The 15,780-nt window shown below is 39.7% G+C and overlaps 1 protein-coding gene across 8 annotated transcripts in view; it reads right to left on the bottom strand.

Annotated features, from left to right (window-relative positions):
- The window catches only part of VWA3B (von Willebrand factor A domain containing 3B), a 72,510-nt gene that overhangs the window by 36,455 nt on the left and 20,275 nt on the right, over window positions 1–15,780 (bottom strand). For 5 of the 8 annotated variants that reach the window (XM_027718136.2, XM_039390560.1, XM_039390563.1 and 2 more), the window contains 5 exons: window positions 8,214–8,330; window positions 4,932–5,128; window positions 4,137–4,291; window positions 2,171–2,309; window positions 651–782 (listed from right to left, as the gene is read on the bottom strand). In XM_027718136.2, coding sequence (XP_027573937.2) covers window positions 651–782; window positions 2,171–2,309; window positions 4,137–4,291; window positions 4,932–5,128; window positions 8,214–8,330 — 740 coding nt within the window. The remainder of the gene's footprint in view (window positions 1–650; window positions 783–2,170; window positions 2,310–4,136; window positions 4,292–4,931; window positions 5,129–8,213; window positions 8,331–15,780) is intronic. The other 3 variants (XM_039390566.1, XM_039390564.1, XM_039390565.1) reach the window with 3 other exon arrangements.

Here is a 15,780-nt window from a genome sequence, read left to right as displayed (position 1 = left end):
TTTGACACATTAGGTGGTCCTAAAGCTGATGACAGTTACAATGTGGGGGATGACTGTGGCTGACTACAAGCATTTCTATTCTGTTTCAGGGAAAAGTGCTCAGATTTTGGCCACTGTCAGAGAAAGAATGTTGGGTAGACAGATAGATGTTTGGTCTGAGTATGGTTGTTCTCATGTTTTTATCACAGCTAAAGTCACCTGCCTATCTATTCTCAACAGGGAGTAGAAATGCTTCTCCATGTTGCTGACATGTTTCCTGTACCACTTCTGAGCTGTAAGTCTGCCAGCAACAGCTCTCATAACCACACAGCAGCCCTGCAGCCAGAATGACAAACTGAGACATGAGATCTGAGCACTGACATGTTTCCTGCAGAAATCAAATGGGCCAATGTCTGCATTGTGGCTACTAAACATAGAAGGCTGCAAGTTGAATTATTAATACGATTTGATAAACAGGTCCTCTGTTAAAGGGTTATTACACCTGACAGATGATATGTTGTACTCAGATCCACTAAGGTCTATACATCATATATATATTCAGCTTACTCAAGTCAAATACTTAGTCCAAAATCACCCCAGCCACACAGAAAACGAGGAAACAAATACAACTTTGTACAAGCACGCTTTGTGATAATTAGTTGCCATATTACCTCAAGCTGTTTTATCCAAAGCCCAGCATCTTGCAAATTTTCCTCATTAACTTCAGCAAGTTTCTCTTGCCATGCCACTGCTTGGGCACTAAATTTCACAAAGTTAAATCTCTTCTTGTGTCTCAATTGTTCCTGCAAGAGAGAGCATCTGAATTTTACATACTGTTAAAAGAAAGAATACTTGTATCCTGAAATACTGAGTACTAGCAGTTGTTTTAATTATTATATAGTTGATTATATGGTTACAATAATATTCAGTTATGGTGTACAGAGAGATATACAAAGACAGAGACAATTATCGCTTACAACTATTAAGGTTACTTGAAATTCCCCAAGTAAGTCTCCATATACTCATATTTCTCAAACTACTTGAACAGCAAATGTCTAGGAGGGCATGAAATAGAGAGATGAAACTGGGTAGGATCAGTGGTGTAAGAAAGAGATTATCACTGCTTACCAAAGGAAATTGAAATCAGAAAGAAAGACATCATTTAGAGAAAGAGAACAAGAATTCAAATAAAGAGCACTGGCAAGGGGAAAGCAGGAAAAAAAATAAGTTAGGAATTTGCTGAAGTTGCTTTTGGAGAAAAGTAGTAAGTCAGGGAAAATTTGTGCAAGCTAGTACAAACTTTCAGAGCCTGAAACCTTTGCCTCCCTTTCATCACCATTTTTGTGCAGCTGCTTGTGAAACCTTCTGGCACAGTATCTAATAAATTTCTAGAGTTGATCTGCCTAGAGGACCACAAGATACTATGTCCTATGACTGCACCTAGCTCAAAAACCTCTCTGTCATAGTTTTAATATTTTTAGTCCTACTAATGATTCTATCAATGCCCGACTGATTGAATTTTTATTTGTCAGTTACTTCTCTTAGGGCTAAAGAAATTTAAGATTAATCATGTTTTAAGAGTACCCATTTCAAATATTAATGTACGCTAAGTTGACATCATTGTAGACTTCTAAAGCAAGGTGAGACAAATTCTGTCTTAGGTGTGTCTCCCAGTACTCACAGCTTTTGAGGTGCTTCTGCACTTTGCAAGTCCCATTGCAAAGTTCTGAGTCACTGCAAGATTCAGTCAAGTTCAAAACGTTCTACACTCTCTATTGTAGAAGTATGAAAGCGAATTTAGAACACACATTACAAATCACAACATGCCAATGGAACTGGATGATAAATGAAAATGCCAAAAGGTATTTCATTGTATAGCTTTTTCTCTGGGTGTTTTTTTCTTGTTTTGTTTTTTATCTTTTTTTTAGGAGGAAAGTGGCTTGCGAGAAAGAACAACATAAGCTTTTTTATTTTATAACATTTTCTCTAGTTTTTTTCAAATATTTGTATAAATGAAGCAAAAATACAAATTTTTAATTGAAAAATGAGCACATGAAGAAAAATATAAATACTTTTGTAAAGCTGCTATTTAAAGAAATAAAAATAAATAAAAAGTGAAATAACAGCCATCCAGAAGAGATGAGCCTACTCTAAAATGCTCCTAGCCTTCAGAATCATCACTTTGTCCTACCTGTATGAGCTGAAATATTTTTTCCTTCACCAGTGGCAGTTTGTTGTTCATAGACTGGGATGTATCAATGAGAATATAGACATTATCTTCAAACACATTACCAAAGAGCCCTCTGCTTCCTTGTTGAAGCCACTTAATCCTAGGGGAGGAACAAAAGTATCAAAACCTGTTCCATAAGATCTTTGGAGTTCTGCATATCAAATCTAACAGGTAGGATCTTTTTATCACTGCTGTACTTCTTATTCTCTTTCCCTAAACACCTGTTAGTAGTCACTGTGAGAAGTGGTATATTGCCCTTGATGAACCCATCCTATGTCATTACATAACAACACAAGACATTTTTATTTTATAATTTCAGTAGAAATCCAGAGACAGACAAAAAAAGACAAAACAATACAGCACCTCTATAAAGTCAATTATCAGGTAGTGTAAGCTGGGAAATCCCATGTGGAAGCAACTATAACTATTGTCACTGTAACTGTTCACCAGTCTGAACTCAGTAAATCATTTAATCACATGTTACTGTGCCTCCCTTCTCAGGAAACCACTTGAGAACCTATTCTGCAAAGAACTTAAGCACTTTGAAGAGCCTTAATATAAAGCAGATGCTTCAATGGTTTGCTGACCTCGAGCCTTAACTACAGACTAAGTTTTACATTTTAAAGAGGATTGGGGTGTGCCTGCCAGTTAAATACGTGCATACATACTGCTGTGCACAAAAATCCTTCCTCAGTAATGGCTGCAGCAAGTCCAAATCTGATTTCCCTTGAGAGTCGTAAAGTACCCATCTACTCCGAAACAGAGATGCTTAACAGATGGAATATAATGGTCCTGGGAAAAATATTACTTATCTCCACAGAGGTTTAAAAAAAATGATATCATGGAAACTTAAGGATCCTATTACATTTTGTCATTAATTATTTCCCCGAAAGTGTTTGATGAGGTCTACCAGGACTTTTTAACATTGAGATGAAACACTCAAAACAGCAAACCCATAATCTCAGCTTGGATTTCAAAAATATACACTCACTAAAACCATTTATCTCAAATTTTCCTTTGACACTACATAAATGTTATCCTACGTACAGTAAGATGAAGAAAAACTAAAAGGAATACCAAAATTCTGTTTCACCCTGCTAAATGTAATCAGGCTGCTATACTTTTGGTAGAGAAGCAGCAATAAACTGAAAAATTCATCAATAAAATGGAAATTCACATGCTTTCTTCAGTGAGACATCTCGTTGCCCTAATATACAAAACAGAGGGCAACATTTATTCTTTCTCTCAGTTCTACAGTAGATTACCTTTGTCTTCCAGTGTAGCTTTAAAAGCCAATTTACTCTAGGGCATCTTTAGGACAGATTAATCAGACCCTCAGACTGCCTATTTTTTGGTAGATGTCCTACAAAATCTAAGAGTGTCTATATGGCTACAGAAATGTAAACTAGGCAGGTAGTTTGAGCACTGAACTTCTCATCATGTGCATTACTTAATAGCTCATGCCCTGACTCTGATCTAGACTGTTCAAACTTGTCTTCAACAAGAAATTGCAAAAGATAACCATTATCAGCATGCTGTACTGTAGCTGTGCTACTTGGTGTTCAAGGTATCTCAAGGAATACTAGATATACAGGATGAATATTTATTAAGTTTTATTGATGATTCTTTAAGTTCTCTGCCACCCTATAGTCCCAATACTTTTTAGCACTTTCAGCAGTAATTCAAAAATGTGCAGACTGACTTTCACATTTGTGTTTCAGAAGGAGAACAAAAGATAAAACTGTTCATCAATTTTCTTACATGGCTACTAAGAAATCCTACATATAAGATTCTGATCTAAAATAGATTTCTGGCTCAGTACCACTACTGTCAGTTTACCAACCACTTCAGCTTATTATGACAGTAAATGTCAAACATTTCAGCAACCATGTAAAATAATACAAACTGAGTTTATGTGAACACTAACCTTCCTTCCATTTGTCTGAGAGCTGTCCTCATTTTCTCTTCATACTGCTTATACTTTTCTGTACTAACATATATGTGAACTACAGATCCATCTTTCCAGAGGGTATGTACAAACCTGTCACAGTATCTTGCATGAATTACCTTCCTTTTTGTCTCCTACAACAAAGAAAAACCCATTTCATGTTCCAAAACATGTTATTTTGCAGTGCCTTTAATATTTGGTGAACAAACTTCAAATGTACATGCTTGTTGCACGTGAACAGGTGCAGAAATAAACATGAGATAGGATGGTCACAGAATTCGCTCCTAGCAAGTCAATAGAAACTGGTTTTATTCTTGTAGCTAGCAAAAGCAGAAGCTTTACCATTACATTAAACAGTGTAATGGTAAAGCTTGAGAAAAACAAATAGAAGACATATTAATCCAAATTTGTTTAAGTACCTGCAAACACTGCAGCAGGTGAGACTAACACATATTCTGAAGACAAGCAATCTTTGCTCCACCACACAGAAATACATAGAAAATGATGGCATTGCTTAAGCCAGTCCTGATCTTTCCTTTCAGATTACATGGGAACCGGCAAGGAGTCTTTAAAAGAGTCATTTCTAAATAGCCCTTTGAAACATTCTTTTCATTACATTCTTTGTCCCAATAATTAATAAGATGATTTTAACAAAAACTACAAAACAATGAGGCCATATACTACATCATAAATTCCTCCACCAGCCAAGTTTTCAAGCTTCAAAAGAAAAAACAAACAACTCACAGGATGAGAGGGAAAATTAACAACACTCACAGCATCAGTTTGTGAAGATTCATCCTCTGGTTTAGTTTTTATGTCAACAATCCCATCTACATGGCGGAAAATACAATCAGCAAGTGCATCATACGGTGTGAGCTTCTGAGCTTTCAAGCCATATTTCTGCAACCACTTCTCAGAAGTCAAATACTTGTCATATACATGATTTTGTAATGGATGATCAGTTTTGGTTGCTAATAAAGAAAATACAACAAACAAAATTTCCTGTATAGCATGGTTCAGTTTGGTTATACTATTTTCAAAACCAGATTATGATACTAGAGTCAAAATTTTCAAACTTTTTCTGCTTGCTCTGACAGCATTGGAGTGAGCAGATATTTCTGAGTAATTTTTAACAGCCTCGACTTTGGTTGTGCTTTTTTTTTCTTATCAGACAACTCATTGTAACGAATTCCTTTATAACTGGAAAAAAAATCCAACATCAGAAGACATTAAACAGTGACAAGATCAACATATAAAAGGAATACTCTTAATAGTTTAATTACAAAATGCCAGAAAGTATTCCTGTATAACATGTCTAAATTCAAGAAGAATCATTTGAGAAAATGAAACTACAGAAGATATAACTGAAAATACAGTTGAGTTGGTTAACATTATGTAGTGGGTTTCTGTGGATAGGTTTTGGTAGTGGGGGGGTTACAGAAGTGGCCTCTTAGAAGCTGCCAGAAGTTTCTCCTGTCTGGTGGAGTCAATGCCAGCCAGCTCCAGGATGGACTTCCTGCCGCTGGCCAAGGCCGAGCCAATCAAGTGTGACAGTTACGCCTCCATGATAACATATTTATGAACAGAAAGCCATTCTGCCAAAAGAATTCCAGCCAGGAAAGAGCAGAGTGAGAAGATGGGAACAAGAAGGTAGACACCAAGGTCAGTGCAGAAGGAGGGGAAGGAGGTGCTCCAGGCACTGGAGCTGAGGCCCCTGCAGCCCGTGGTGCAGACCGTGGTGGAGCAGCTGTGCCCCTGCAGCCCATGGAGGACCACCTCTAGTTCTACACCCTCTTTCAAGCATTTTCAACTGATACTGAAGAAAACTGGCCTTTTTTTTTTGTCTGATCTGGTATAACTGTTCTTATGTTTACCCTTTCACATCATATTGTCTTACAAATTTTTCCAAGGGCCATCTTAAGGTAGGGCACTGCACATCTCTGGATACTGGTAATAAGATAGAGGGCTCTACACTCACTTATCACTACCTCGATAAAACACAACTAAACCAAATGACCCTGCAGTGGGGCTCATAGCAGCATGAATTTGTTTTGTCACACTTTAATTTTGGTGGACCTGGGTGGTATAAATGTCTATTCCATTTAGATGCAGCTACAGTGATAACAGCATTGAGATCCTGAGCCTGTAAACAAACCTATGGAAGCATCTACTGCCCTTACACACAGAGAGATCAGCCAACATTAAGGCACATGCATGGTTGGAGCCTGCTCATGTGAAAATATTTGCTTTATGACTGCCTGTGGTCCTAAAAACAAGTGTCACAAATGCACTCACAGAATTTTAAAAAGGAAACTTGTTTTCTTTTTTCCACATGCTTTGTGTAAAAAGTCATGTCTCAGTTCAGGTAACCAGTGCATTATCTGGAGTGACAGCAGAAAAGTTTACTCTTTCTCTGTTTCTTCTCCTGCAGAACATCACAGTGTTCAGAACAAACTACATTTTGCAGCAAAGTATTTTAAACAGGAAGGCAAAATGTGGAAGAAATGCAGGCAAACTGAAAGACTGCAGTTATTTGGATGAACGGGTAATAGTCAAATAATGCTGAAGAACTGACCAAATAAATCATACTGTTAATTTAATTTCTTTTAAATTATTTATGGAGTGATTATATATGAAGGCAAACACTAAAAGAACATTAAAGCTGCACAGTCAGGAACACACAAATAAACACTGAAATTAGGGCTGCTCTTGCAGCTTTATTGTGGTCTCTTGGTTCATATGTATTACAGAAGAGCTGTTTAACTTCATATGGGAAGGCTTACTAACTCAGAAGATGATATTATCAGTATAAAGAACTGTATTATGCCTTCACAGAAGAAAAAACTCTAGTTTTAATCATGCAGAGCTATGTTATGGACAGAAATTCAAACCCAGCAGCAAAGAAAAGTTTCCAGCTTCAAATTATCATCACCATCCCAGTCACGTATCTTAACACAGTTCAAGTTCCCGACCAACTGACAGCACAAAACATTCCTCAGCAGGTGATTCAGAAAGTGGCATCTGGCCTCAGCCTCCATCTAGCCAAAATAAAAGCAATTGCACTGCAAAAACAATACTACAGCTACACAAAATCACCCATGACTTATGCTAATTCAACCTGAATCTTGTATCAACTTACACAAACAGTACCAGTAGACACTGAGTAAGTATTTTAAAACCAGGGTGAAGATTATAGGCACTGACAATCATGGCTACGATCCTGAAAATCCATCCCCTTGATTGCAGTCCAATGCTGAAGCTGCCTAGACTCTACAGATTCCTAGGTTTTCAGTATTTAAGTCTTCTCAGTGTGATCATTCTGCTCCAGAGCATGCCCAGAGAATCTCCATCTTAGAAGGGCTGAGTAGCACCTCACCATCCCCTATTCAAGCCTTCCAGAACTTCAGAAGCTATGTTTCTGTCTCCAACGGTGTTCAATCCACAATCAATACGCACAGAACAACAAATGGATCAAGTTCTAGGCTAAACACACTGGTGGGAACTATTAGTTTAATGAAAAATGTAGGTATTCCTCCAAGTTTCTTAAGACAAGATTTGTCAGAGCGCTCATCCAGAATTGTTTTCAGTCTTCTGCCTTTGATTACAATTCAAACGCACACTTTTTTCTTTTTAGAGGAATGAACTGGGCCATCCCAAGATGACCATAATGGGAGAGGGATGAGGTACTTCCCCAGCACTGTGTGGAATAAAATTAAAGAATTACTGGCCCAGGCAGAAAGGGAGAGACCACAAAAACCAAAAAGAATTTTCATATCTTAAAATGCAGAAAACTTGTAAACCTAGTCACTAGTGAACTAAAAGTGTTGTATTTCACCTCAACCTGTTAAAGTTCGGCAAGTTTAAGCCATAATAAACAGAGATTTGTATTGGAAAGTTTCAGGCAACCCTAAATTTAGATAACAAGTATAGATGTTACCTGTATATAGACATTTCTGAGAAAACCATCCCCAGATTGATGAGTAATGAAAACTGTTCACAGATAAAATACTGATCATGAATATAATGGTAAGTCTCTGAAAGAAACATAAATTATACCATCTTGAGAAGCAGGCTGGTCAGATTCTGATAAAATTTTCTGAACTTGTCTCACTGTATTCCTGGCTTCCTCCAACTCCTTCCAGATCAAAAAGACATCTTCACGGACACCAGCTACTGCAAAAGAAATCCTAAATAGAACTTGACATTTTGATAACATTTCCATAATTTATAACTCCTCAATTATTACAAAGTCATTGGTATATCCAGATGTTGCCATATAACTGTTTTCTTGAGGTCCCATTGCAGTGACAAGTGCTGTTTTCTGATAGACTTCAAAACCCCCAATTTTGAAAGTTTAAAGAGAAGACATTTTCAACTCTTTCAGTTTCCTTAAAGTACATAAACAATTTTATTTAAAATTAAATCTTCATTCCTGAAGACTGTGATGAAATTTTGCTAAAGATTTTCATCCCAACAATTCTCAACAGTCATAAATAAATGTTAAAAGAAAAAAACTGTTTTACTATCAGGCTATATTGTCAAAAAAAAAAAAAAAAACAAAACCAAAAAAAAGGAAAGATGCAAAGTTAGAGCTAAGGTTTTCTTAATCTCAACAGACATGTTTTTCTTTATTAAAATAACTAAAATATGTATTTATTCCATAGAGTACAATTACTAAAATTGAGTCACACTGTATATCTAAGCAGAATGTTCACTACTAAAAATGTGTTAAATTGGGTTAGTCTCAGAGATTAAATTGCAATAGGACAATGCAGAGAAACTGTGTGTACTGTTACAGCAAAAATTTGAAAGAAACTGAATCATCAGCTAACCTAACCACAAACGCAGGCTACAGCCTGTTGCAGATCACAACCTATTAATGAATTGCACATAAGGATGCTGAACAAGGCAAGCTATATCTTATCATCTAGTGGTTCAGTTAATATACAGTGGTGGTTCGCTGTAGGAAAGATAAGACACGCAAACTTGCCTACTAAAGTAAGTTATCAGTAAACAAACAAACCTGATCATTTTGTTCTTTGATAAACTTCCCTGAAATAATACTAATACGAAAGTTACACAAAATAAGAACTCAGTTTTAATTGTGAAATGCTCTCAGTTTCCAAGAAATATTTTGAAATGTGTTATTGTACACTGCCACCTCCTGGGACCTTCCTGCATTTCAAAAACATCTGTCGCAGCCATTAGGACAAAGATCAACGTTTCCTAAATCACAAAAAGCTTTAGTGAGGCAGATCATTCCACAACATAAAACACAAAAGGGAGAAAAAACCTCCGTCTGTAATCATTTCCTTTTAAGCTTAAGAAAAGCATTCTTTTCAAACAGTTTGGAAAGAAGTCGACTTTTCTTTTAGAAACAATCTCTCACCAGAAATACAAAATCTGAGCATCAGCAAAATTCAAGGACAAACAGATCTAGAGATTTTCTGATGAGTACTCAGCCACTGAATGTGTAAACATATACCTTTGTCACAGTTAAAACCACAAAACACAGGCATTCACACCACACATGCACATATTTCCAAGTTTAAGGCTGTTAAGAATGCAATTCCAGTGGCACTGCCTCCAACTAAATCTGAGTATCTGCCAGATATGAGCTGTCAATTAATGTGATCTAAATTCAATTTTATTAACATTTTTAATGTTACATTTGAATATACTGAAAGAAGATGTATATTTCAACTACCACTAAAACAATGCCAATGATATAACGGTTTTGCTTTGTTTCCCCTTAAATTGATGCTACAGACTCATCAATTTTACAGGATTATTGTTACTGTCCCCTTTAAGATATATGTATTGAATTGCTGTTACACAAGAAGGTATTTTTCCCTTATTTATGCTGCAGCACAGTTAAGTAAAACTGCATGCACTTTCAAAGTAAGTACCTTTGATGACAGTATACAGGACAAATGCGGGCACCAACAACTGCACATTATGAAATTCCAGTTGCTTAGAAAACCTTTTTTCTGAGAACATTTTTTCCTGAATTCAACTGGGAGAGAAGGTTGCAAGCAGTGATATCCACAGCAACTTTCTCTCTCTACATGGGAAGCTCTCCTCCACCACTGCCTTGGCCCCTTTTCCTCTACAGCTAAGGAGAAGTGGAAAAGAAAAGCTGTGTCTTTCGAAACTGAGCCCCCCAGATCAAAACATACATACACATGCAGTGCATAGTATCTTCCAGGTGTGGATCTCAGCCTGTGGCCCGTCCCTCAAAGCACATCAATGGTAAATGACCAAGAAAGCACGAACCTCACTTTGGTTTAAATTCCCTGCACTCACACCTCAGATGTGCCATTTTTTGGGGACCACCAACCAAAGAAAGTCACTCCCCCCTAAATGGTGCCGTTTCCAACCAATCCAGGCCCACAATCTCTTGTACACCTTCAGGCATTCATGTCCCAGGAAAGACCCTGTCTTAAAAAGATCCCTTTATCCAGAGAGAGAAAGGGTCCTCCTGGTCCCCCTCTGCCAAGAGGCACTATTCCACTGCCCTGGCTGGCAGTGTAACAGCCACACCCCTGGGGAGCCCCCGGTTCTGACTCAAAAACCACCACACTGCAATGGCAGGAGGGTGGCCACCAGTCACGTATTAGGGAGCCAGCCAAAATGCCCTGCAGCCTGTCCCTGGCCAAGCACAGTCAGTTCTCCTCAGCTCTCCCCACAGCTATTGCAACCCTGCAGAGCACCCCACACTGGGTAATGTTCCAGGATAAGGAAAGCTCTGAAAAAGAGGAAGAGGATGAGGAAGGATGTGGGGACAGCATGTGGCAAGGGGCAGAAGCATTTTGCTGACACCAGAGAATTGAGAAGCAAGATGGTAGGTCTAAGCGAAAACACAAAACACTTGCACAGGTACACGGAAACTCATAACTGCCCTCATTTCCATTCCCCAGTTATTTAACAGGCAATCTTAAAAGAAGCAGCTTCTCCACACCTACCTCCCTGCAAACAAACTCATCCTGTTCAACAACTCACTGTTACATATTTGATTTTCATGTTGCTAAGAAAAAAAAGCCCATAGTTCAAAAAAAAAAAAAAAAAAAAAGCCTACAAAACGTACAGTATCTTTGAAACATGTGGCAAATACTAATACAGAAGCAACTTAGGGAAAACAGACCAATACAGAAGCAACTTAGGGAAAACAGAAGCATTTCTTACTTTTCTGGTTATAAGACTTAGACCGTGGAAGACAGCAAATCCAAATATAATGGAATAAAATCTATTTCAAAATTAATTTGCTGGCAAGGCAAGGTGGGAAAACTGATTATTTCACAGCCAGTCCCTTCCTCAGCCTCTATGTGGCAGCAGAACATAGCAATATTCCCTCAAGCACTGATTTTTAAAATCCCCACTTAGAGGGGTATGAATGAAGGTACAAAAGAGCACACCTTTTATCTGTGCCCCTGCCAAGTCAAGCAGTACTGAGTCCCATTCTGCCCCCTTCCCACTGGACAAAGGCACAAAGCAAATGAACTTTGAATCCCATGTGGCATCGCAGAGCAGCTATCTGCATCACTCTCTACACATTAGCAAAGAGGTTTGCCAGGCCAAGGCTGCTGAGACTAGACAAAGCACATGCAAGGGAAAAGCAGAGGCAATTATCTTTGCTACAGCTTCTAGGCAAAGTAGCTACTCTTCAGTCATTATCCTGGCTCTCCAAAGGGAGGCTTCGATCTTTCCCACGTTGGTGTACATAAACAGTGCAGAGTTCATTGACTTCAATGCCATACATACAGTGGGATGACGGTCTTAGGCTTCCCATTTTTACACACAACAATCTGAAATTTTCCCTGTGACTATCACGTAAATGTGGAAAATCAAGTACACCTAAGAATACAGCCTTACACGGTTCACAAGGAGGGCAGACACATGCTTGTTTGGATTTATCACATCAGTAAAATACTGATTTCAGTCCATTTGCATTTTCTTTACACATGCAAGCTCATCTATTCCACCACACAGAAACACACTGCACAGAGATTTACTGTTTCTATTTCAGCCACTGAGGACTGTCTATTCATTTCAGGATCTAGTTCAAAACACCATTGCTTTTCAAGATCAGTGTAGCACTTATATCCCTGTTACTCCAAGGAGATGACACAAATGTCCCCCTTTTCAGAAAAAGCCTTTTTTCTCCACAGCTTCCACCATTTCTTGCCCTCTGTTGTCTTCAAGTTCCAATTTAAATGTCATCTCCTTTCCCTTTACATTTTAACTACATAACAAGACTGCTTAATTCTGCAGCTTTTTGCAGACGAATAAACTGCACAAAGAATGTAGGCAGAAGTGATAACAGGAAAATTAGTGCTGGTTGAGGAGATATCATCACATTGGTGAAATTAGGCTTTATGTAAAAGCATTTCTCTGCCTTAAGTAAATCTGAGGCTGCCAGCATAAGGACCTTAATTCTTTACTGGCTTACACCTGTTTTGATCTCAAGCACCCACTCAAAATGAGTGTAAAAAAAATTCAAATTTGGCAGTTTCTCACGCTTGCTTTCTAAATGACTGCTCAAGATGCAAAACAGGGGAGAAGGGAGCTCTTATCTAAAGTTTTAAATAGTTCACTTCTGACTTGTTTTGGCTAGGCAAATGAAAAAGAGTGAACATAAAGATATCGTGTATTTGCAAAATGCAGATATGCAGCGAATACCCAGAAAACTATCCAATGTCCTTAAAACAGCTTTTCCAGTCCATAAAACATGATGATGAGTTTCACTTTCCAGCTGTTGCATTTGTGGTGCAAAAAGGAACATAATCAAAATATTCCTGTGCCTCTCCTTATTTTCCAGAAACACCACATTTGCATGATTAAATCTCTGGTTCATTCTCTATTTATTTCCTTGTATAGTTTATGCCACACATCCAAGAACCAGTTTCAGAGCCCATTAGTGAGTAATCGATGCTTTTATTTTTATTGCCTTATTATTACATCCTTGAAGGAGTTTCTGAAACAACAGACATCAGACACACACCAGAATAATGTCTTCAATGTGTTTTCTTTTCTGAAAGGACTTTAGATTCTGCATACGACTGAAACACTGATTGGCTGCCAGTGATGTCACGACTGTGCTTGTAATACCCAGTAAATGCAGAAAGCTAATTGTGTTCCTTTTTAATGTGTAAATTCTACTCCATAATAGCAATAAGACACAACAGACAATGCACTTCAAGGGGATTACTGCCCCTTTGAGTGATTAAAGTTATTCAGCTTTCAGCTTTAGAAACTGGTGAGGAAGTAGTTTCAGTCATACAGGAGCTCTAGGCCTATCTATTGAAACAGGCTGACTGCCCTGGGGAAGAGGGAGCCAGCTCCCCCCATGCACACCCCCAAATGTGGTCCAGCAAGACCACAGCAGACTGAAGGTGATCATTATACTGCTCTGAATTAGTATGAAACGAGAGATCATGTTTTGAAGCAGACTGCTGTTGGTTTCCAAACCCTGCACGGGTGAGGCTTGAGTGTCCCTTCACAAAACAAAAAATCAGGTGAAACTCACTCCCTTATTTCTGGCCCCCCACTATGGTTCTTTCTCTTGTACTGTTAAAATTACAGTGTTGTAGTGGTTTGAACCTTGTTCTCCCCAGAGGCTAAGAGAAGTGGTAGACCCCAAGGGGTGGAAACCCCTGGAAGTTTTGAAATTCTGCCCAATGGACGCTCCTGCAGAAATGTAAACATACCACAACCAGACCGGAAAAGAAGAGTTGTAGTTTGGTTGTTGGTAGGAGAGGTGGCCATGTTGTAGAGCCACGAGGTAGGGGCTCTGAGCCCCTTGGGGCCTCTGGCCCCCTCCCAGCCCCTGGCTGGGGGGCTGCAGGGACCTGGAACAGCATAAAGCTGGGCTAGGTGCCTGTAGTTATGCTGGGAGATGTTTTCTCCATGGGCACAGAGCAGCAGCCGACACTGACCAGAGAAACGGTGGCAGAGAGCCAGAGATAAGACCTGAACTGAAGAAGCAGCAGAAACAACATGCAGCACCACAGAGAAGACTCCTGGAAGGAGAGTTGAGGAAAGGAGAGCCAGCAGCTGAGAGCTACAGAGTTCTTGGGGGTAAGACTGATACCAGATCCCCAAAACTCCTTTGAGACCTCCTGGAAGGAGGAAGATGATGGACTCTTACTTGAAAGAGCCTTGAAGTGCGACATGCACTGTAGAAAGGAGCTAGAGAGCTCCGAGAGGAATGCAGGGGGAGTTGACCTTGGCTTCCCCCCCCCTCGCACTGCTGCCACGGTGGCAGCCTGAGAGACAGGGCACAGAGGCCCTGCAAGAGATACCAGACCGTCACGAAGACCCCCCTGTGTCTTCGTGATATGACGTGGTGATACGACCTTGTCTGGGGTTACGAAGACCACGGAAGACCCCTCGGTTGTGAGGCGATGGGGCCGGGGGAGAGGCTTGGATACCTCCCTCGTGGATGCTGGCAGAAAGCCAGCTATCAGCTGCTGCATGAGATGAGAAGAAGCAACCTGCTGCCTCAGAAGATGCTGCTGTTTAGAGACTGGAAGGGATCTGTCCTTCTTTCCCTCCTGGACTTTTATTTGGAGGGGAGAAGAGATCTGATCCATTGTAAATACTATATGTCATGGTAGAGATAGTTTGTGATCATGTGTATAATGTGATATGGTATTTATTTGTACAGTCATTGTAATATATTCCCTTTCCCCCACTTTGAGTCTGGTGTGTTTTGTCTGGAAAAACCCATCTCACATTAGGTTGAGATGTGGGAGGGGGAATGGAGCTAGGGAATTGGATGTTGGGGCTATCTCAAACCATGACATAAATGGTAGCAGAGGATGGTTGCGAACCATCGAGGGAGAGAGATAAGAGCCATGATGCTTGTGGTAACAGAAAGAGTTTTCCAGACAAAACACAGACTGTACCATTGTAGAGTAAGTAAGCCTATAGTAATGTAAGTTAAGTATTAAGAGTAGAGTTAAGTTTGTGATGATGCTATATTGATGTGTAGTAGAGAGATTTTGGTTATATTTTAGTTTATTGAAGATTGAATGTTGATTAGAGTTTTTTTTCCAGTTGTTGTGATATGTTGACATTTCGCAGGAGCGAGGGGTGGAGTGTTGTAGTGGTTTGAACCTTGTTCTCCCCAGAGGCTAAGAGAAGTGGTAGACCCCAAGGGGTGGAAACCCCTGGAAGTTTTGAAATTCTGCCCAATGGACGCTCCTGCAGAAATGTAAACATACCACAACCAGACCGGAAAAGAAGAGTTGTAGTTTGGTTGTTGTAGGAGAGGTGGCCATGTTGTAGAGCCACGAGGAAGGGGCTCTGAGCCCCTTGGGCCCTCTGGCCCCCCTCCCAGCCCCTGGCTGGGGGCTGCAGGGACCTGGAACAGCATAAAGCTGGGCTAGGTGCCTGTAGTATGCCGGGAGATGTTTTCTCCATGGGCACAGAGCAGCAGCCGACACTGACCAGAGAAACAGTGGCAGAGAGCCAGAGATAAGGACCTGAACTGAAGAAGCAGCAGAAGCAACATGCAGCACTGCAGAGGAGACTCCTGGAAGGAGAGTCGAGGAAAGGAGAGCCAGCAGCTGAGAGCTACAGAGTTCTTGGGGGTAAGACTGATACCAGATCCCCAAAACTC

Source organism: Pipra filicauda, unplaced genomic scaffold (assembly GCF_003945595.2).
Source record: "Pipra filicauda isolate LSUMZ 115617 unplaced genomic scaffold, ASM394559v2 scaffold83_size3615187_pilon, whole genome shotgun sequence".
Lineage (NCBI taxonomy): Eukaryota > Metazoa > Chordata > Aves > Passeriformes > Pipridae > Pipra > Pipra filicauda.
Note: the sequence above shows the minus strand (reverse complement) of the source record. Positions and strands in the feature narration are given on the sequence as shown.